The 24993-nt window shown below is 33.3% G+C and overlaps 1 protein-coding gene and 1 long non-coding RNA gene across 2 annotated transcripts; both read right to left on the bottom strand.

Annotated features, from left to right (window-relative positions):
- Positions 1-9114: 9114 nt before the first annotated feature.
- Positions 9115-13067, bottom strand: LOC129311137 (uncharacterized). Its single transcript, XR_008593238.1, has 3 exons — positions 10961-13067; positions 10478-10799; positions 9115-10395 (listed from the first exon to the last, which is right to left on the bottom strand). It is a non-coding gene; the product is annotated as an uncharacterized LOC129311137 (long non-coding RNA).
- Positions 13068-13124: 57 nt separating this feature from the next.
- On the bottom strand, positions 13125-20479 carry LOC129284668 (uncharacterized). The gene is made up of 2 exons (XM_054920197.1): positions 20018-20479; positions 13125-14209 (listed from the first exon to the last, which is right to left on the bottom strand). The coding sequence occupies exon 2, from the start codon at positions 14196-14198 to the stop codon at positions 13125-13127; it is 1074 nt and encodes a 357-aa protein (XP_054776172.1). The 5' UTR covers positions 14199-14209; positions 20018-20479.
- Between the last annotated feature and the right edge of the window lie 4514 nt (positions 20480-24993).

Here is a 24993-nt window from a genome sequence, read left to right as displayed (position 1 = left end):
TCCTAGATTTTTAAATTCAATTAATTGAGATTAATAAGAGTAATTAGTGAATTAATGAGATGTGTGGCCAAAGATGTCTAATAAGTGTATTTGACTTTAATTTTAGCCCTAAACACAGGTCTAAAGTGTGGTCAAACCACCTAGGCATCAAAAGTGGAGAAAGAGTGAAGAAAAGTCATCTATGCCACATACCATGGCGTGAGGAACATCTGTGATGGCGCACAGTGGTAATCAGCATAAACCGAGCCTATCTGTACCATGCATCGTTGCGGGAAGCTGAGTGTGCCACGGTGCATGGCCAAAAATTTGTATTAATTAGTTCTTGTCTGTGCGTAAAATCAAAAGAAAAGAGAGTTAGAAAATAAAGAACATGAAATTGGCTCTGCTAGGACACAACATTGGAGCCCATTGAAGATATTTAGAGGCTTCTCAACATATAAAGTGAGTACATGGTGCTTCTTTCTTTCTTTCTCTTCTATTTTTGTGAAAAGTTAAGTTAGAGTTTGATTGTTAATGGTAATTTTCAGCCATATGAGCTATAGGTCTGAATCTATTGATTAAAATGGATATAACTAGAGTAGTTTAGAGTATTTAAACCCTATATTAATAATTTTGGGAGTGGTTGGTTCATGGGAGCCATTAACATCCAAATTTAGTAATAAATGTGGTTGTTAGGAGTGTTTGTGGACCATTAATGGTGGTTTAATGGCTCATTAATGACAATGTAGGTCATTGGAACTTAGTTAACCTATTGGGTGTGATTGAGAATGAGTTTATGATTTTGATCAAAAGGAAAATGTAATGTCCACCTTGACATTACCAAGATTCACCACACAGTCACAACAAACAATCATAATTAGGAACAAGGATTTGCTCCTAATCTCACATTATCCATATAAGGGTTTAAATTAATAATCTTCTAAAAATAATTGAGGAATATTTGGGATCCCTAAAAACTCTTTAAATTGATAGTTTGAGCTCAAACTTAATGATTTATAAAGGTATTGGAAGCATGAAAAAGTTTTGGGAAGCAAACCACTTCAAAACAGGGCCAAAAATGTCATTTTTGAGTGTTTTGGTCCGTGCGCCGCGGCTCGTGGTCCGTGTGCCGCGGCTTGTGGCACAGAATGACAAGTTTCCTCGCTGTACCATGCACTATTTTCACATCCGATGTCCGATTGGAGTGATTCAAGTGCCCACGTGAAGCTTATTTAATAAGCTAACTAATGGTATAAGTTTCATTATGATCCAACACTGTATGAGAATTTTAGACACTAGGATGCAAAAGTCAGTTTTTCCAAGAAATTTTCAACCATCCAAGTACCCAAAACTCATAACTAATACCATTAACCTATTGTGAGTCTTAAACCAAGTCCAATAGACCAAAATACACTTGAATGACCAATCAAACACGCAAAAACACACCAAATACAAAATTTGGCCACTCAATGGCCATTTTGCCCAATATGGCCAAAATGCACAATTAGCACTACAAGTACTATTTGGCCTCTATTACCACATAATACACTACAATTACATTGTCACCACATAGATAAAACATTCCTTGCACTTGTATTAGCATTTTAGCCCATCACCATAAAAATTACCACATATTCACCCCATATACAATATTGGGCTAAAATACATAACAACATAGTATGAAACAAGTGCAACCAATCAAAATGATATGCATTCCTAGTTGGCAACATATAATATCATATAACAAATTTATGTACACCACTCAAACTAAAATTAGGCTTTACAAAGAGTGTAGCAGATATGCTAGCCCCTGCCCGATTCCCTTCCTGGCTCAGTCTCACTAGTAGCACCTATAAAATGATAATCCACGGGGTGAGATAAAAATGTCAGTAACTAAGATAATCTACATTATTGATTAACAAGCCAAGTTATAAACAAGCATTAAAATAAGTAACATGATCACATCATATAAGATCACCACAAATTTGCATACATGATCCTTAACCATCCGGTCCTCCAACACTCCCGACCGAACCAATAGGCTTTTTCACAAAACCAAACCACATGTATGGTCCCTAAGCTCACCATCCATGGTAGGACTACCTGACCAAGGTGTCCTAAACCACTTCTGGACTACTGTTTCTCCCTATTACAAGTAATTGAGGTGTCGTTACTCCAACACCGCATCCTACGGATGCTAAGGAGCATAGTCTCCAACTCCACACCCTTTTGGGTACTAAGGAGAGTAAGTCTCCAACACCGCACCCATTTTCGGGCACTAAGGAGAGCAAGTGCTGCACCTAGTGTCCCGAGGTGCTAGCAATGCCATGGACTTAATCTTCACTATCTCCACTAGGGTGACCTCCCACCCTCTAATATGCCACATTTCACTACATACCTCCACTTGACCATGCATAAACAACTTTTCAAGCAAGTATAACAAAATCTTTCTATTAACTTCAAAAATATAGAATTTTACAAAATCGATACTCCACTTTTTCTAAAATAGTTAACCTTTAAAGAATTTATGCATATATGCTCAACAAATCATAGAAAAGCACTTAAGAATAACTTATACAAGGTAAAAAACAATAAAAATTATCTAGTTACCTCAACCCTTTTGTTACTAAAAGGGTTACCCATGGTACTAATTCTCTTCTTGTGTCAAGGTAAGTCTTCCCACACCACAATCTACATCAACAAGTACTATATGTTAATTTTCAATTAACACAAGCACCATTAGCTAATAATAAGCTCCCAATTCTCCCACTTCTCACTCAAATTCTCAACAAATAAACTTGTCAAGATTAGAATTTTTTCACATCATCCCTTTAAGTCTCGTTCTAACTCTATCACAACATAAAACTCAATATCTCAACTTATCACACTTCAACACCCCCATGATCAAGATAAAGCTTGATCCAACTTTCACTAAACAATAAAGTAGCTTCATATTATCACATATCCAAGATCAATAATCCTAAATCAAACCTTTAGAGTCAATAGAAACCTTCAAAACATTGACTCATGGCTTAATCCAATCAGACCAAAATCTCACTCTTCCAAATCCCATGGAAAATGAGATGAAAAGGTAGAGGAGAAGGGTAGGAATCTTACCCAAGAGTTAGAAGGCTCAAATGATCTTCAAAAACCTTCCAAATTGATGCCCTAGTAGTGCCCAAAGTCGCCCCCTTCGTGCTCTAGGTTTCCCAACATAAAATCTGATTTTTTCTGATGATTCCCAAAAAATTTAAGTTGCCTGCTGTGCTGTGCGCCGCAGCGCACACCACGCAAACCGTGACTCATGGTACAGTGAGCAACAACTTGATTTTGCTCCCCCCGATAATTCCCGACTTGATCCGACTTTCATCCTATCTCAATTTAGAGCCAAATATGACCCAAAAATCCAATTAGCCACCCAAAAACATAATTAAATAAATTAATCATATTTTTAACTAATTTATCCCTTAATTAATCCATTTTTCCAGATTTGAAATTTTAGAATGTTACAGAATATGTGGAGTTTAATGTTGGTAATTGCTCAAGAATGGAATAATAATGTTATCCTTGTGAAATAATTGTAGACCATTGATTTGGCACCATTCGACCTTGGAAAGAAGCTTTAAAAGTGGTTGTATTGAGGGGTAAACCTTTAACCTCTCAAAGGTTTGATGTAATTAGGAGAAGCTTAATTTATATAGTTGTATGTGAATTAGATAATTGTTGAATTAATTATTTAAAACTTATTTGATGATTAGGAAATTACTATTGCAATTTTGGAATGTGAAGAACCTTTGTATGTTATATATATGTGTTAATGATGATGATTGATAACATGTCCTGGTTAGAGTGATAAAACCGTGATACTTGACATGTGAAGTGTGATGAGTATGTGAATAAGGAGATGTTATTTCATATAAGATGAATTGTTGATTAGACTACATAATATGTGTAAGTTGTACATAGCATGATCATTAGTGAGAGTTCGCTTAGGGAGAGGAGTAATTTGGTAAAGCCATATGGTACTAGCGGTTTATCATTGGAATTGGAAGCTTGCCTTGGCATCGATTGTTAGAATCGGGAGGTAGCCTTTGCCCCATGGTTGATTCGGGACTGTCACACTTGTTCTATAAGGGACTCAAACCTAACTAGTATAATAAGGGATTAATCAAGTTTAATGATGATAATTGAGTAAATTGATGTGGTGTGTGGCCAGGGAGGTCTAATGATTGAATTTGATTGTGTTTCAACCTAATTATAGGTCCAAGGTGAAGACGAGCCACCTGGGCATCGAAAGAAGGAGGAAATGTAAAGAAAGTATGTCTATGCCACATGACATAGCGTGTAGCATGTTTGCCATGGCACACAAATGATCACAAAAAGTAAGACCTCTCTGTGTCATGTGCTGTAACGCATGTTGCGTGTGCCGCGGTATATAGCCCCTTTCTGCATAATATTAGTTGCAAATTAAGGCAAAAAAACACAAAAGAAAGAAGGAGAAAGCAAAGAGGACAAGTTGATCTCTACTGGGGTTTATACTTAGATGTTATTGAAGACATTTTGAAGCTATAAATACTTAAGGTAAGTGTCCTAAACTCCATTTCTCCCTATCTCTTCCACATTTATGAAGTTTTTGGGTTAGGGTTTGATAATGGGAGATGATTTTCAATCCATATAGATTATAGGTCTGAATCCATTAACTTAATAGAGTTAATAGGAGTTGATTTGAGTGTTTAACCCTAGAAATAATGAGTTTTGATACCTTTAGTTGGTGGACCTCATAAATATCCAAAATTTGGTATTTATGAGGGTTGTTGGAAGAGTTGTAATGCCATTAATGGGATTTTAATGGTTTATTAATGTTATTGGAGATTAAAGGTAGTTAGTAAACTCAATAGGTTAGGTCTAAACATAATCAAAGTGAGCATTGGAAAATCTAGATGTGAAAAATGAGAGTTGGAATATGTGTTGGTCATTGTTGATGAAGTTTAAATTGGTTAATTATAGATTGAACTCACAGACACCATTTTGGCTTGGGAAAGTTAAGCTTGGAAGCTTAATATTGAGGGGTAAATCTTTGACCTCTCAAAGGTTTGAGATAACCGGGGAAATCTCACTTTAGGTAGTTGTATGTTAATTGTAGTATAATGTGAAATGTGTGTTAGCATGTGAAATGTGAAATGTGAATATGTGTAACCTACTATATAACCATGCATTTGCATATTTGCTTTGATTTGAATTAAAAATGCAAAAATGATTACGAAATGATATTTTAAAGTTGCAAAAATGATTTTTGAAATGAGTTGCACTTTGCTATATGGTTTGAAATTGAGCAATTGATGATGAGCTTGATAAAGATGAATATGTGAGATTAAAATGATGGATTTATGTAATATATGTGAAAAATGAGACATGATGCTCACTTGGGTAGTGCATGGTCGTGAGCCTATCATGTTGATTTTGATAATGAATAAATGAGATTGTGAAAAATGAGTGAGCATCATACATGACATGATCAGTAGATGGGAGTTCACCTAGGGAGAGGAGTAGAGAAAATTCATATGGTATTTCAACTGTCCTTCGGTGCACAAGGGCATAGCCCTATCCTACAGTTTGTCGAGGGACTCAAACCTAGCTTTCTCCACCAATTTATCGAGGAGTTTAGCTCAGGGTATACGACACCCTAAAGATTCAAGAGTCGGGAAAATAGTTGCCCAAAAGTGAGTCATGTGATCTTTTGCTGGGTTACACCTCACAATTGGTGAGCTTGGGTAGTCTAATCACATAGACGAAGCCCTATTTAGTGTGGTAACCCACAGTTTCAGTCAAAGGAAATAAGGAAAGTATAAGGATGGTTGATCATTGCTTATGAGATTATATAACATGTCACATGTTAAGTTGTGGCAAGTCATGTTGTTATATCGAGTCATAGTCACATGTCTAAATGTCTTGTGGCTATGTACTGTGTGATTGAAAAGGAAACGGGTTAATTGAGGAATGAGCTATTGTGATTATATGTTTTGAGAAAACTTGTTTCAAACTTTTGTGTTTATTTCAATTAATATATAACTGCATAAGATATACTTATTTTAATTATTGAGTGGCTAGACTCAGCCTTTTCCTTTAACATTTTAGAGGCTCTAGCTCTAGTGCAAAAAGGGATAAAGCTTAAAAGGTTTAGGAATTAGTGAATTCCTATTGTATGCCTCTACGTTTAACAAATTAAATTGTGTAATAGATTAACATTGCCAAATTTTAGGATGCATTTTGTTTACACTTGCATTAAATGATTATCCATAATGTTTGATTTGTATTTTGGGCCTTGAGTTGCTGGAGATGATAGATTGTAAATGTTGATAGGGATAAAATAATAGTACAAGTGTAGAATTGTTCATTTGATTACATTGGTGGATATTATGTTGATTTACAATGCAAATTGCCTCCCCTTTCTATTTTTGGTATTAAGAGGTTGAGATATAATGTTGTTTTTGTGTATGTGGTGTGTCATACAAGTACTCTTAGGTCCAATCACTATGGTCTGGGTGTTACGAAGGGCTTTTGACACTTGTTTAGGATTGGACACCCTTTTATATGTGAAATTTGAGAAAAGTGATAAAAATATATTTGGATGTTCAACTTCTTTGTTTGACTTATTTTGGAAGTGAAACCTATGCCCTTAGCTAGTTTATGAAATTATTTTTCTATAAACACCTAGATCATGTCATTTGAATATCGGACGAAGAAACGGGATATGTTGGAAGTTGCCTGATTTTGCCACCAAATGATAGCAATTTGCTGTCATTTATGTGCAACACGCCATAGCGCATTGGTGCTTGAGCCACAGCACGTGGCATAGAGTGCACGAGCTGCAGCATGTTGCCTATTTTCCAACAAACAAGATATTTTTCAACTGTTTTCAATTTCTTTTATTTCTTAGAGGTATCCCATGCTTCCGTAACTTGATTTTACTCTAATTAAAGAGTTAATGAATGTTTTTGGCTTGAATTGGATTATGAAAATTTGGGATCCCTTTATTTGAAACTTTAACTTGGTTATCTCTTTATTAGTTCTCTTGATTACAATGGATTTGAAGTTCTTAATGGTGTTTAATTAAGTTGGATATTTCAACTAGTCTCTACCGATTTATGAGAAGGCTAGATTAGGGATACAACACCCCATGGTTATTGGTATTGGAGAAAACCATGGTACATAAGTGAGTGAGTTAACCTTGAATCAGTAACTCCTCACAAGTGAAAGGCTGGGTTAGTTTGTGTTGAGGACGTAGCCACTTAATAGCCACCAGTTTGATATTAGAGGTAACAAGAGGGTATAAGGCCGACATTTGATCATGCATGTAGCTCCGACCACATGGTTGTTGTTATTGTAGTTTAGCATGTATTAAGGGTGCATGGTTGTTAGTTTTACGACCCCATATTGTGCATAATTGATATAAACATGATGATATGTGTTTTATGCTCGATCACATGGTTGTTATTATTGTGACCGTGGCTATATTTGTCTAATGTGTGAAATATGTGTGTTTATTGCCAATTGCATTTGTTTTTAATTGATATGCAATTACATAAACTAGGTAGAACTCGGTTATTAAGTAGTTGTACTCCCCCTCATTTTTCAATATTTTCAGGGCCTAACTCATCGGACCAAGACCGAGGAAAATGTGCTGAGGTGTAGGATTCATGTAATTCCTATCATATGCCTCATTATGTTAATTTTTGTGTATTAATGTTCACTACTACAAAAAAAAAGAATAAACGACGGTTATTTTAGTCCATAAATGATGGTTAATACGCGTCATTTATTCGGCTGACATTTAAAGTCCACCATAAAGGATGGTTAAAAAACCATCATTTAAAATAAAATTTATACAGGAGCACAAGCAAAATGGGAATATAAATGATGGGTAAATAAGTTACCCGTCATTTAAAGTCGAGATAAATGACGGGTATCTTAGTTACTTGTCATTTATATTAGTATAAATGACAGTTATTTATATAACCATCATTTATTATGTGGTTTTTTTTATTACGTGAGCTGTTTTTATACCAGTCCCCCTGTAAAAAGAAATCAAAATAGTAGCAGCCAGCCATTCCAGAATTGAATATCAACAAAATTTATTGTATTCAATTTCAAAATTAATCAATAAACAAATGTAATTACATAAGGTAAACTATTTCTAAAATATAAACTTCCTAGCTACTTCTTCAAGGTAGTTCTATTGATCTTCTTTGTATAAGGTCCACACTTGAAAAATGTATTGACACCATTCTTCAATTACCTCATTTATTTTTACATCTCCGAATTCTTCAACATAAGAATCATCATAGTACTGCAATATATAAATGATCCATCATATATTAATTTTAATACATTAAATATTTTTGTAATTTAAAAGTTAATATTGTTGACATATCATCTCGAGAATTTTACTCTTATTATGGATAATGATGTCCTTCATGAATCTCATGATGCAATAGCCACAATCCAAGCTATTTTTTTTTTTTTTGTCTTAGACACTAAAAATTAAAGAATCGATGAATATGTATTAATACATTAAATTTTAATTTAATAAATGATTCCAATTACCTTAATTATATTCCAAGTGCAGGCCACATCAAAATTTATAAAGGACCTTAGAATTGATTGTTTTGTGTTAGTGCGGTATAACACAATCGTCTTAATGAAACAGTAAAAAATATGTTAGTATGGAATTTAAATAATTAAATAAATATGTGAAATACTTTATGCACTTATGTATTAATCAACTCCAATAAAATTTGTCTCTTCCCTAATTTCCCACCAAGAGAATCGAGTTAATATATCTTTGGAGTGTTGCTGAATGGCTTGGCGGCAATCAACATCCAATGGTCCTTAATAGTATTAACAAGTGTTGCAAAATTATAATTAATCCATTAAATTAAAAATAAAAAAAATTATTAAGATAAGTGAGAATTTCGTTACCCTTGACAGTATGATATTATGAATAATGTTCCCTTTCGAGCCCTTACTTTGAAATTTTTGCTTAATGCCTTTGCTTGTTCTAAAATTTTATCGCTTTTAATTAAGGCATGTGCACCCACTTCATGAGGACTAACGAAGATTAACTTCATTTGTAGATCGAAAGGGACAACAAATTTATTATACAAGCACCTATTATAAATACAAGAAATGGATTAGTTTATATTTAAAATATTAACTATTCATATATGGAAAAAATTATCGTATGTAGAAGCTGAGAACAGTGATACTGGTCATATCATGTTGAAGTACTTCATCAACAACATCAAGCGAAAGCATATCATATCGGTCTTCGCCATATATACCAACCTCAAACGGAATTTGTAGGACTGGAGGATTAGACCTATGAACCGTTGCATATGTCTAGAGCAAATTTCTGTGTTGGCTTGGCAATTGAGGCTCTTGTTTAGGCACAACTTTATGGGGGACTGCCTTTTTAGAGGAGAGCCTAGATCGGGGTATCATCTTCTTCTTTTTTGACTGTGCATCTTTGCTAGTTTTTTTTATGGATTTAGCATCCTAACTTGACTAGCTTGCCATCTAACAAAACTACCCATCGCCTCTCCAACAATCTCTACATCCTCAGTAGGAATAGGTAGCGGATAGTTCAAATCTTTCAGCACATCAATAGCAACACATACATAGGACGCAAAAAGTGGCATATTATGTAGCATGTCTCCCGGCAAATTAAACACTCGATTGATAGCAACCACATGACGATTCAGGCTATTTACCAACAACTGACATAGGCTTTCACCCTATATTAATAAGTAATATACTATATTAAAGTTATGGGAAATAGAAATAGTGAAACATAAGTGAAATAAATTAATAATGTTTTACCTCAGGGAGATTTTTATAGGCTGCATGACACTATAACTATCTTTCCCGCTAGGACTAATATGAAACTCTGCCTCCCGCCTCTCCTTGTCATTTAGCAAAGCTTCAATCATGTCCTGTTGCCTAGATAGCTCCTCTTTCAGGGTGGCAATCTCAGCCCTTGCACCCACATCTTCTGTTCACCTTGCTTTCTTCTGTGACCCAAATATTTGTTTTTTCAAGATACCAAAGCCATATCCCCTAACTCGACCAGGGTGTTCGGGATTACCCAATGCCTTGCCCAAGACATCATCATCAGGTATGCCACTGTTGAAATTCATCTCATTATTCTTACTTGAAATTGTCCCTCGAGACGTTGAGCAATAAATTCATCCCACTGTTCTTGTGAAACTAATGGCCTTATCAAGTCGGGGACCTCAGCACTAATGTTTTCTCCTGATTTTTTAATGTATTTCGCTCCCACGAAATACTGAAATGTCCGCATTGCCTTTCCAACTTATTGGATGACAAATTTCATCTGACTAGCATCAATTGCAAATGCTGAATGTAAACAAAAACAATTAATTAAATGTTCAATCAAGTAATTTCAATTAACTATAACGATATGAGTAAAGTATTTTACCTCTACTTGCTCCCAAATATAATTTTTTGTAGCTAGACTAATATCATTTCAGTGCCTAATTGTAATCGGCACATTTGCTTTTGCCACAACCCCTATGTAGTTGATGAATTTATTTCTGTTGGTCTTGATAGGTTGACCTTTGAAATTTCATTCAACTTCATATTTCTGTCCAGCAGCCCTTCTTCTATTCACCTCGGTCATCAATGTCAATCTTCTTGTTATTTGATTTGCTTCTTGCTAAATTTGTTGGTCATTCATCTCAACGCTAGGATCAACACTACTAGGTCCATTGAGACCAGGATTCCTTTGAAAAGCCATTTACCTACAAAAGTAGAAAAAAAAATAAATAATAAATAACAATATAAAAAAATAAAACACATAATAAGTAATTTACAAGTTTAATGTAAATCACACATTACAAAACAAATATAGCACATAATAAATAACAATAAATTTTTAAATCACACAAAACAAATAACCTACAGGTTTAAATTGTTCTTTTTCTTTTTCTTGTACATTCCTTATCTTTGCTCTCCTTCTTTGCTCGAATGCTTCTACCTCTTTTCTTTAAAATTCAAATACCTTTATTGTGATCATTTCTCATATAAAAGACTTCATCCTCAATGAAGTAACTTTCAAATGATATTCCCATAAAGGGATCATCTTCAACTGTAGAATCATTCATATCTTCATTTATTTTACTGCTCAATAAAATGATAGACTAATTTATTTTAACCGGATCAGGAACAAAGAACACTTGGTGAGCTTGTGAAGCCAAAATAAAAGGCTCATCTTTATAAACTTCTCGATTAAGATCCACCATTAAGAACCCCAAGTCATCAACTTTAAGACCATTTTTTCGATCAACCGACTTACAACCAAAAATTGGAACTTAAAAATTGATGTAATCTAACTCCCAAATATACTTAATTACCCAAAAGTATGACATTTTTGTTTACAAGAGATTTTTGTCTTTAGTACTAGATATATGCATTGCTTAGGCTATAAGAGTTCAACTACTATTTTGCATTGTGCTCTGATCATCTTTCTCTTTGGTATAAAATGTGTACCCATTAATGAGATAGCCAGTAAAGGAAAGAACTTGTTTATCTGGACCTCTTGCCAACCATTTTAATTTTTCAGAAACTGAATCAGGATTGGCAGTCAACTTCTCAAGAATGTGCTGTTTCAACCAAATTGTAAAACTCTTATTATGCTTGTTTGCATACCAAATCTCCGATCTATTAGGGTTATCTAACCTAAGCTCGGCCATGTGCATCTCTACATACTCCTCAACCTCTACAGAGTTGTGTAGTACATATAAATGTGTTTGTTCCCATTGTAAGTTAGAGATTGTAGCTACTTTATTGCCCATAATTCCTTCTCCATCAGTTCTACTATCATGCCGAGAAGTCGGAAGACCAATATGGTTGACATTTGATAAGTACTCAGTATAAAATTCAACTGCCTCCTCACAAATGTATCATTCAACTATACAACCTTCAAGTCAACTCCGATTTTTCACATATCCTTTTAGTATCTTCATGTAGCGCTCAAATGGATACATCCATTTTAAGAAAACTGGGCCACACATTTGTATCTCTCTAACTAGATGAATAGTGAGGTGCACCATTATATTGAAGAATGCAGGCGGAAAATATATTTCAAGTTCACATAAGATTAACACAATTCGACTTTGTAATCTTGGCAATTTTGTTAGGTCAATCACTTTACTACATATAGACTTGAAGAAGAAACACAATTTTGTGATCATGGCTCGAATCGTATCAGGTAAAATAGAAAGTATAGCCACTGGAATAAAATTTTTCATCAACATATGGCAGTTATGTGATTTTAAACCCTTTAACTTCAAATACTTCAATGACACAAGGCCCTTAATATTTGAAGAGTACCCCTTTAGAACTTTAACAGTAGCAAGTGACTCACAAAAAGTCTTTTTTTCTCTTCTAGACAGTGTATGAGCCACTGCATGAAGAAATGTGCGACTTCCCCTCTCTTGCAGAGCCAACTCTTCCCTTATCCCTATAAAAATCATATCAAGTCTTGCCTTGATGTCATATTTGGTCTTTCCCTGAATATGAAGTAATGTACCAATCAAACTGTCACACACATTTTTCTCAATGTGTATAACATCAAGAAAATGTCTCACATATAAGGATTATCAATATGGTAGGTAAAAGAAATAGACCTTTTCTTCTACCCACATGTCCCAAGATGCTTTGCAAAAGGTTTGCCAAACTCGATATTCAAATTCTTCACCTTGTCAAAATGTTGCTCACCTATCAGTGGCAAAGGTTCCTTACTTTCTTCTGAATTTCCATTGAAAGCTTTTTTTAGGCACCGATAATAATGATCAGGATGTAACCATCTATGATATCCAAGATAGACATTCTTTATCCCATACTCTAATCTCATTGAATGTGTGCCCTCTTCATAAATAGGACATCCAAACTTTCCTTTGATACTATACCTTGACAAATTACCATATCCTAGAAAATCATTGATTGTGCCAAACAACAATGCTCTTAAATTGAACCTTTCCTCTCGATGTCCATCATATACCTCAACACCGTGCTCCCACAACAATTTTAAATCTTTAATTAAAGAACCCAAATATATGTCTATGTCATTTCCCGGCTGTTTTGGCCCCGAAATTAGAATAGATAGCATCATATATTTTTGCTTCATACATAACCATGGAGGTAAGTTGTACCAAAATAACTGGCCATGTACTATGACTGTTACTTTGAAACCCATGTGGATTCATTCCATCAGTAGATAATATGAGGCGAAGGTTTCTATCTTCTACTCCAAAGTCAGGATAATCAAGATCAATTTTTTTCCATTGAGAAGAGTTAGCTGGATGTCGAAGCTTCCCATCTTTGATCCGTTCATCCCCATGCCATGTCAAATTTTTTGCATCCTCTGCACTACTGTACAACCATCTAAATCTAGGTACAATGGAAAAGTACCATAACGCCTTCTTTGGACTCTTCCCATTCTCTTTGTAGCGCATGGCATTACATTTTGGACATTTCATTAATGATGCATATTCATTTTTAAATAATATGCAATCATTAGGATAGGCGTGTATTTTCTTATAACTCATGCCAATTGAGCGTAGCATTTGTTTTACCTCATACATAATCCTTGGAAGCTCATTGTTCGCAAGTAGAAGTTGTTTTATAAGTGTAAGATTTTCTGTGAAGCTCTTATCACTCCATCCATTGCTCACTTTCAAGTTGTACAATTTCAGCATCGCCGATAACTTTGTGAATTCAGTGCAACTAGCGTACAAGGGTTTCTCTACATCACTTTTCAACATCTCTAACATTTCAAGACAATCCTCAAGTTCCCTTTCAATTGCATTGGCCATCTCTTCAAGACAATCACCCTTATAAGTATCTGTGTCATAATCATTTGATTCAACGTTTCCTTTATACTCCCAATTACTAGTAAACTCATCCTCTCTAGTCTCTCCATGCTTATGCCAACACTTGTAATTTTCATCAATTCCATAGCACACTAAATGGTCTTCCAACTCAGATGCACTAATTTGCTTCAAAAGACCACATCTTACACAAGGACACACTATTCTTCTAGGGTCTTTTACATGCTCAAGAGCAAACCTCATAAACTCTTTCACACCATTCAAATACTCTTTATTTAATCGATTGGCAGACATCCATTCTTTATCCATAACTTTTTAATCTAAAAGACAATTCATTCAAGAAAATGTGATTAGTGACTCATGAATATGGAGAGGAAAGAAATGATAGAAAGATTATCAATAAAGAAATTGACTACTCTACATATAATATAGAGTAATTAATGAATCATGAGTCACAATGCATGAGAATTCACATACTCCTTCAACCGTTGAAAAAAATTCAGTAGCATAATGGCATAAAGAAAGTATTCTTGGGCTAAAACCCTCTTTTCAATCCTGGCATCTCACTCAACACACTAATTTCAACCATATACAATCACAAAACTAACAAAATTCTCACAAAATAGCATTTTCAAATTAACTTTAATTATTATAAAATTATATCTAAAATTCGTTCAAAAATCATAGAAAAAAGAAAAACACTATAAAAATCATTTTGAATCAATGTTTTCTATCTCCTTGATCATTCTAAGATTACACATATCCTATATTAGCAATCCCAAGCCAAAAACAAATCATTCTTTACCAAATGTAAAAATATCAATAAAATAGCAATAATTTTTAAAGAAACCGCGCGTCAGTTTTGGCTACTAAAATGAACTCCAATTGTAATGAAAATTGGTACACTAGTACATTTTAATATGTAGTTTTGAATGATAAAACTACTTTGATCAAACAATGCACAGAATTTAAATTACAAATTATTGAAGTAAATCAATCAAAATTCATAGAAAAATACAATCATCATAAATATCCCATTTTGATCACTAATTTTTATCTTAATAATCATCTTAAGGCTAAGTATATCATCTACTATCATTCTCAAGTCAATAAAACATCAAATATCAACAATTTTTGACACCCCACAATATCAAAATGGGCAACAAATGAGGAGAAATTTAAACAACAAAAATCAACTAATAAAATAACCCATAATATTAAATAAATCAATCCCATAATCTAGAAATCTAAGGATATTGGAAGAAAATGAAGAAAAACTATAGAAATCATGCACCCTTGTACCTTGAAGAAGAGACGATGAAACACAAAGAGGAAGTAAATGAGAGGGGCAACGGATGGTGTAGGAGGAGCACATGCACGTCGGAGAGAACTAAGGTGGTCGACGGCAACAATGGAGGAAGATTGAGAGATTTCTACCGATTTCGTGTAGAAGTGGAGAGGAGAGAATACTGAGAAGACGAACAGGCGAGAATGAAAAATGAGACTGAAAACTGAATAAAAAAGAGACTAAATGACGGGTATAATAATACCCTTCATTTATTCATGAATATATGATGGGTGTTTAAAACACCCCTCATATATAATGGGAACTTTAAATGACAGTTGTTTGAAACAACCGTCATTTAAAGCTTAAATTTTTTTTATTTTTTTCCTTTTAAGAAACTGAAATGTTAGCAGACAGTATATGACGGGTATTTAAAGAACCCGTCATATATTGTGGGACTTTAAATGATGGGTGTTTGAAACACCGATCATTTAAATTTTTGAAGTTTTTTATTTTTATTATTTTAGGAAACTGAAATGGTGGACCCTAATATATGATGGTTGTTTGTATACCTATCATATATTGTCTAAACTTTAAATGATGGGTATTTGAAATACTCGTCATTTAAAGTGCAATTTTATTTTTTATTTTTTTCCTTCTAGAAAATGAAACGTTGTTCTGAAATAAATGACTGGTTTTTTAAATACCCGTCATTTATATTTTACACAATATATGATGGGTGTACAAACAACCGTCATTTATTTTCTGACCGTTACCCGCCTCTCTCATATATGATGTGTTTTTATTTGACCGTCATTTTTTATGGTGTCTTATATTCACATTTTTGTAGTAGTGGTTGTTAATTTGCCAACTAGGAATCATTCCATGATTTTGAGCTACTTGCATTAATATTTTGCAAATCTTGTATATTTTATGCATTGTGATAGTGAGATGTGAATTGTAAAACTTGTACAGGGCCGGCCAAAATACTTGTGCAAGTAGTGCAAAATGCATTTTGATGTTTATGTATAAATATTGATGATTATGAGTAAAGTTTTCCTCCCCCTTGTGTTTTATGAAATTTGGGGTTGAGTGGTGAAATATTATATATATGCATTTGTATGGTTGTGGTGTGTTGCACGAGTTCTAAATGATCCCTTCTGTATAGTCAGATGGTTGGTATAGGCTTTTGACACTTGTGTGAGAGTTTGGACACCCTTGGGTGAGTTTTTGTGAAAAAGGAGTGAAAATGGGTTCGAGTGTCCAATTTTTGATAAAAATTGAGTTTGGTTGTGAAATTTATGCCATTATCTAGAGTTAGAAGAAAGATCTCTGTAGATACCAAAATCACCTTAATCAGATATCAGACAAAGATTTGGGATGCATTAAAAATTCACCAAGTGTTGTCAATTTGACAGCAAAATACTATCAAAATCATGTAATGCACTGCAGCGCATAGCACAAAAACTTATAAGCTACAGTGCATCTCCAGTGAACCATGGTGAATGTGCCATTTTCTGCATAATTCACATCATAGTGATTTTAATTAATGGCTTTGATTCTTTATTCAATCCCAAGCTTCTACATTATTTTAAAACACTAATTTGGACATAATGAAAGTGTATGTTAGTATTTTAAATGTCAAAAAATCTTTGGATCTCATTGCAATTGTTTTTCTTCCATTTGTAATACTGTGATAACTTGGTAATCTTTATTGAGTTTAGACCCTTGATTACCTTGGAATTCATAATTAACTGTGTTTAAGTAAGCATATCTAACAAAAGATGAAAAAAACAAGAGATTAAAAAAAATAGAGAGGAAGAATTAAAAAAAAAGTACATTAGAAGAGTATAAGCTCGAGCAAGAAGCACTGTCACATCCTGAAAAATGGGAGTCACCGGCACGGGATGTGTTCAAACCCACATCCCTTAAGCCTTAATTAAATAAAATTTTTAATTTTTTTTAAAATCATAATTATATTTGTGTTAGAATTAGGACATTTTAATGTTTTTCCTTCAAATAAAAGTCTCAATACTTTTGTAAATATTGGGGCAGAACTCCTTCTACAAATATGAATCCCTTCTGTAAATATGAGCCCTAAAAATCTACTATAAAATTCTCCAATAGAAATCACTATCCCTCCTTTTTAACCAACTGACAAAATATTTAATAAAATAATGACTCTATCTATAATCTATGTGGAGCACCTAAATATATTCTTCATGACATAATAGCTAAATTTCATATTTACATAACTAATAAATATTTACATAACAAACCTTCACCCAGCTTAGCAAAAATCCATCATTGGTAAACAGGACGTACGGCGCTAGCTACACTATTTGAGACCAAAATACTTTCCAGTTAATAACATCCCAATAATGAAAAAAATCAAGATAAATAAATTCATCAAGTACATTGGTGCATAATTTAAAGAGAACATTAAAATAAAATAATATAATAATTGAACTTGGAGACTACAAGATTCAAGCTTTAAAAATACCAAACTAGTAAATTTACAATGACAAAACCTTAACACTTGATTTTGTAAAATAAAATAAATTAAGTAAATGAGAATAATAATATTCATTGTTTAAAATCAATAAAGTGTGTGTGTATTTTCACAAATCAATTAAATCCGAGGACTTTGTAGAACAAGTAACAAACGTGGATACACAGTCCATGAGGGTAAATAACCAAATGTAACTGAAACCATGAAACAAGCGTGGACACACAGTCCATGAGGGTAAGTAACCAAACACAGCCGGAGCCATGAAACAAACATGGACACACAGTCTATGAGGGTAAGTAACCAAACATAGCCAAAGCTACGAAACAAATGTGGACACATAGTCCATGAAGGTAAATAACCAAACGCGGCTTGAAGCCACGAAAACAAACGCAAGTACGAGACCCATGAATTAAAAACGTGAGAACAAAGCTCACAAAAATCAAACTAGCTAGTCATTAACTATAGAGCGCCAAGGGCTAATGGAACTGTCATTAGCAACCAGTGTTTTGCATAAAATCCTTGTCAAATTTATTTTCAAACATGTGAGAAAATCATTACTATAAAAATCCAATTCCCATTCTCAAAGTCAAACTCGCATGAATCTTTTCAAAACCTCAATTCTTCTCAATATAAAATTCTTCATTAATTCGACATTTTCCTTCATCAAATAAAAGATTATTATTAGGGCTAGTGAAACTTTTCATCAACCTTCAAGATATATTTTACAATGAACATATATAGATATATAATAATTCCACTATTTTTCACCATACAAATTACAATTTCAAGAGTTTAAAGCAATACAATTAACAAAATATTAAACACTTAAAATAGTATATGAAATCTATTTAAGAAAATAATATTGCAGTAAAATGAAATTTGTTAGAAAATTTATTGGGACGTTATCTACTTACCCGAGACATTCCTAATATATAACTTACTCCTAATTAATCACTTTTTGTAATATTATCCACGCCTGAATTCCCTAATTCCCAAAGGAACATTACTGTCATTTCTTTTAACACTTTGTAACCCAAAATTTCCAACCAAACAAATTTAGGAAAATAAAAAAGAAAATCTCAGCATTGATCTTTCACAAATAAAATGCCATGTTGCATTAATAAATAAATATGTGACATATACGCACATAAACAAAACTCAAAGCTTTCAAGTCTTTCTATAGAGAATAAACAGCTCTTGTTATGACTTATTCAACATTTTTAGTCATATTCATATCCAACTTTCATAATCTTCTTTTCATAAACATTTTATATGTACTCAAAGACTAACTTAAGAACAAACAAACTTGGTCCTTGAATTATCACCTCGATACTTATTTTTCCAAACTCCCCAAATCACTTTCTCTTCAACACTAGCCAATTCCCATCAATAATTAATGATCCTAAACATTTAAAACAGATTTATTATTCTTTCCAAACCTACGTTCTTGTCAAAAATCAATTAAAATACAACCAAAGTTCTTCTTGTTCTTTACTTAAGCTTGTTAGAACATCAACATTTCCCTTATACATGCATGACTGTTTATACAAAAGAGAATATGAAAATTTCAGCAACAACCATGAAGAAAAGAGAATAATTCTAAAATACCTCACATTTAATAAACAAAGAGGGTAATTTTAAGCAAAGTGTACCCAACTATACACACACCAAATTCAATCACTCTAACAATCTAAAGATGCTTCTATCACAAAAATTTATCAAAAACCTCAATGCATCCCAAAATCAGGTCATAAAACAACAACATGATTTATAGATTATCAACAATATAATTCCCAAAAATTCAACTTGTCCAACAATTTACCAATAACCATACAACTTTTAAAAATTTAACTAGCTATTTGTTAACTTCATCATTAAATTCCTTTGCAAGGTTCAAGTCAAGTTCATGGCTCATTAACACCTAATCTAAGACATATTCCTCATAAGAGTTAGTAAAATCTCAATATATATATATATATATATATTCAAACAAACATCCTGACAGACATTTTATCAAACATCTAACATGCGTCAATCTTAAGCTAATATTCCAAGTCCTTCCTTTTCAATTTCATTTCTCAAAAATTCTCCAATATAATTTTCAAAATCAATTAGCCTCCTCAATTTCATTCCTTAATAAAGACAATCAATTTCAGTCTAAAAAAAACAATTCTCAACCTCAACACTCACGATAATTAAAAAAATGAAAAAAACCATAACAAAAGCCATTAAATGCACACAGCACTGTTGGAATAGGAGATTACAATTTCAACCTCTACATACACACATACAGGAACAAACAAGAAGGAGCAAGAGATAATTCTCACGCACCTTAAGGCAGCATCGTGAAGCAAGGGAAAGATAAAATAGAAGTCTGTAATGACGACGAGCTGAGTTGTTGCTCCTCCACTCACACTTGCCAGCGACAGAAGGAAAAAAACAAAAGGAGAAAAAGAGATGAAGGAGAATATGCAGAGTAGATCGACGCACCCTCCCTCTGCTACTCGGATGAAGATGAAGGAATAGAACTCTTGTACTCTCATGGTTGGCAGCAGTGAACAAGAAAAAGGGCAGAGAAGGAAGCACGGAGAATGAAAGACCAAGCTCACTCTCTGCCTCCTAATTGGTTCTGGAGAAATTGAAGAAAAAATTTAAGGGAGGGAGATTTCTTAAACATCCACATAGCTACTTGAACGGAGGAGGAGGAGTAAGGCTCATTCACCATCGCCGGTGTCAATCACAAAGAGAGGGTGAGGAAATGAAACAGATTGGAGCTCTCACTCTGTCGATGGATCTGGAGAATTTTAGCCAAGGAAAGAATGCCACCATACGTGTCTTATTTTAGATTTATTCTCTGCTTTTGTTTTTTTTACAGTGGCAAAATTGGTAATTTTGTGTGGATGAAAAAAATGACAACATTCTCCATCATGATTCAAACACGGAACTTCATAGGCAAGAACAAAGATGAGTTTAAATTCCACTAAACTACCCACACATCTTGCTATTTTTCCAACAATTAATAAAATGAAATAAATTCATCTTATTATTTATTCTAATTTTATCACTATATTATGGGTTATTACAAGCAGAAAAAAAAACAAGAAGAAAGAAGAAGAAAAGGAGGGAGAGAGAGAGAGAGAGAGAGAGAGAGAGAGAGAGAGAGAGAGAGAGAGAGAGAGAGAGCAATAGAAGTAATAGTAGAAGATAAAAGAAAGTCCCAAATCTAAAGATTAGAAGACAAATCATAACTACATAAGCTTAGAAAGTATCAAACCAAATGACTTAAGCTATTTTCGTGAAGTATATTATCCTTAAGCACACTTAATATGAGAATTCCAACTCGTATAACTCCTATTTTAACTCCAATTGAAGAAATAAAATCACAAATCAAAGGCTAGAAGAAAAATAAAATCTCTATGAATAGTCTAGATTAGAGCTGTATATTTAAATCATCCATATTTATAATCACAAGTTCACAACCGATAATAAAGACTTGGATAAATCACTTCTTTGCATAATACCTCCAAGTCTATAGAAAAATTAGGATTCCACCTCAACCAAGAAAAAAAACCATAAATTAAAACTATCTCCATATGACTTATGGATCTTAATAAAAAAAATTTACAAAACTGAATATTAAAATAAAATTACTTATATGCATACACAAGACAAGACATGCTTAATCCTTGTCCCATCACATCCCGATCTAATTCTAATGAAAAAATGATAGAGAGGTCTCAAGAAAACTAATTAATTTAAATTAAATTTCAAGTACCCTTGGGAAATGATAGTCCATCTCTTAATCCATGTTTAATCTAATTCTTCAATTATCTTAAAATTTAAAAAATAAGTTATAAATTTATCATAATGAAGTTGCAAAATTAAAAGACAAATTTGTATATTCCTAAAATTTGACACTTTTGACATAATTTGAATTAATTGGTCCTCTTGGGACCTGTTTGTCATTCCCCCAATTTTAATCCTGGTCCTATTTGAAGCCTTGCTTAATCATAAAATTATCAAACATTTTATACTACTGCCTAAAAGCTTGGTTCAGTCCATATAAATATTTCTTCAAGTGACTATAAATGTTTTCTTTCAATAACTACAAATCCCTCAAGTTGCTTCATGTAGAAACAATTATTGTAATTTCATCTTCTATATTAAATTTCCTCACTTGTTGCTTGTGGGTTTTTTGTCCCTTACATTGGAGTTTTCAAATGTTAAATTTTTTGAGTCATCTTTTATTATTTTCTCTAACTCCTCTATAATTTTCAATTGTTTTATCATGTTTATTATTTTTGCTTATTATTTGTGTGGTTTTCAATGAGTGATATTAGAGCTAGGTTCTTAATTGAAAAAAATTTATGATCTTTTTGGCTGCAAAGTTTGACATTGAGAAGTTTAATGGTAAAATTAGTTTTGCAATTTAGCAAATTTAAATGAATGTCATTCTTATTTAAAATGGGTTTCCTTTGCATGCTTGTATTTCCCTTACCCCACTACCATCGTAAGCTTTAATTTCTGTAGCTATTGAGTTATACCCCTCTAAGTTTACCTCTCAACTTATACCACTCTTTCTATCTCCTATCAATTACATCTAATTATATGTGAATTGCTTCCCAATTTGGACCCTTGTCCCTATTAGACTCCATCTCAGTATCTATGATGCTAAAATGGGGGGAAAAAGTACATAGACGAGTGCTTCAAAGAATTTTCTCTGTACTCATGAAAAGCAATATCAATGTGAAAATTAGATTCATCACCTATAAAAGCCGATAATTTACTTGATGGGAAGAAAATTAAAAAGAAATAAGTGAAGATATTACAAAGATATTGCAGATTTGAAGATCGAAGAAGATCAAAGATATTTTACTCTCATATTAATTATGTATATTTTGTTTTATTGTTATCTTTCAAAATTTATTATTATCTTTTAGTTATTGTTATCTTTCATTTAATTTTAGAATATCTATGATTTTCATGCATTTATTTCTAGGATTGGGTTGAGGCCTATAAATAGCACCTTAACTTATTTGATTTGTACGCACGTTGATTGAATAAGAATTACTGTTATCTTGCCTATCCTCTAAGTCTTCTTTTCTCTCTATTTTCTCTACTGATCCCTTTCTCTCTTTTCTATATTCTCTTCCCCTTCTCCTTCCCTGTTCTACATCAATTAGTATCAGAGCTAAGGTTCTCATTCTGCTTTTATTATCAAACTCCTTAGTACCAAGAATCATCATACGAAAAGGCTTTAGGAGATAAGTTTATAACTTAAGGCTCCTTAAGTTACTTAGTAAGGTTCTTTGATCTTAAACTTTAATCTCTGGGTCTTTTAGATATTATTACAGAGGTATTTACTTTGTTCATTTGTTACTTGTTTCATTTCCTTATTCCTTCTCCATTACTCTTGACTATTTCAATTTTCCTTCATCTCAAGCCATTTATCATAATTCATTCTTTTGCTCTTATTTTGTTTTATTCCCTCCCTTTTCTTGTTTCATTATTTTTCATATTTTTCTTGCTTTCCTTTACTCCTTTGATTCTTCCTTTGATCAATGCTCGAAAAAAAGGGGCAAAAAAAAATTAAAAAAAGTAAAAAAAAAGGGCCAAAAAAAAAGAAAAAAGAAGAAGAAGAAGAAGAAGTCACTTTTCATAAAATTTTAAGTTTTTCATTCCTTTATTATTGAGCTCTTTTAACTTAGATTGATTATTATCAATTTTAATTTGTTGCTTTATTATTCAGCATTATTCATATTTAAAACCCTAGGATACAACTACCTCACACACAGTTTGGCCTTACACCCGAGTCAAATTTTACCCTAACTTAGTTGAAGTTTACATCAATTTCCCTGAGGGGTTTCTAGGCCCCTAGAGGTCACTGTGAAGACTTCACTCGAGTTGTTACTTATTTAGCAAGTGTAATCTCTGAGGAGCTTTTAAGTTCCCAGAGGGTTAAATTTGTTAAATAGGGTCTTCACCTTTTAGTGGAGGCAATTTTGGGACCTTTTATCCAATAGGATGTTAGACCCACCCTAAACCCTACATGATAGTATAACACCTGTTGACTTTGCATGACCATTCGAGACATTCTTGATAAACAAGACCTGTTTGATTAAGAACTTACAACCATAAAATCCCATGAGCTAAAACAATGAAAGCACCCTTACTAGCTTTCATAACCTTGAAAGGGCTATTAAAAAGTATATGGACCATTTAATTAGGGAGTTAACTCTTAGGAATGATGTTAAGATTGATGACTTGAGAGCCTTGGTTGGGGAAACCTTAGATGCAGTTTGCCTTTTAGACCACCCCAATACAAGTAAAGATAAAGAGGACCTATATCCAAACCCTAGGGAAGGTTTACTACCAAACCCTAATAGTAGTAAGATATCAAACCAACCTATCCTTACACTTGATCAATAGAGAGTACCATACATTCATACATATCATTTCTCCATAAATGCTAATAGTAGCCATCGTAGAGCATCCCCACTTAGACCTAATACCCACCAATTCGAAAATATGGATGATCTCTAGAATGGAGACCCTTTTAGGAATGATGAGTCAATCCTTAGGTATGGTCGAGATGTCCTTAGACGTGATCACGTAGAAGACATTACTAAGAAAGTCAAGGTAGATGCTCCTAAATTTGATGGTACATTAAATTTGACTACTTTCTTAGATTGGTTAGCTAACATGGAGGATTACTTTAAATGGTACGATATAAATGGCATCTAATGAATACGTTTTACTAAAATAAAACTCATTAGACCCGCATGAAAATACTAGCAGACTGTTCAAAGAAACCTGGATCACCAAGGTTAACCATCAATAACTATATAGGCTGAAATAAAGATGAAGTTAAAAGAAACGTATGTGTCGGCCCATCATAGGAGCCAACTATTAGGTCAACTCCTTAATTTAAGACAAACCTCCATAATTTCTGACTACATATCCCATTTTGATAACCTGACAATTTGATGTGACCTAAAAGAAGACCTTGTGACAACACTCACTAGATTTATCAATGGGCTCATATTAGACATTCAAAGAGAGCTCAAGATCAACTTTCCTGACACTCTTGAGGAAGCTTACTATAAAGCTTGTGAGATAGAATATTTATCTAGGTACCCCTATGTTAGGCGACCCCCTATGCAAGGTACAAAGTTTCAATAAACTTACAACCTTCCTCCCACTGACCGAACTATAGGTTTTTCCCTTAAGTTAAGCTCTCAACTTCCTTTTGGTGAAACCTTTAGTTTTAGGATCAACATAAGGAAGCCTAATGAATCTACTAGTTA

The sequence above is a fragment of the Prosopis cineraria genome, unplaced genomic scaffold, assembly GCF_029017545.1.
Source record: "Prosopis cineraria cultivar Desert tree isolate PC_DT_omini unplaced genomic scaffold, ASM2901754v1 PC1, whole genome shotgun sequence".
NCBI lineage: Eukaryota > Viridiplantae > Streptophyta > Magnoliopsida > Fabales > Fabaceae > Prosopis > Prosopis cineraria.
Note: the sequence above shows the minus strand (reverse complement) of the source record. Positions and strands in the feature narration are given on the sequence as shown.

Excerpts from the sequence above, each read along its gene's own strand:
- LOC129284668 (XM_054920197.1), bottom strand. The coding sequence starts at position 14,198 with ATGGATAAAGAATGGATGTCTGCCAATCGATTAAATAAAGAGTATTTG.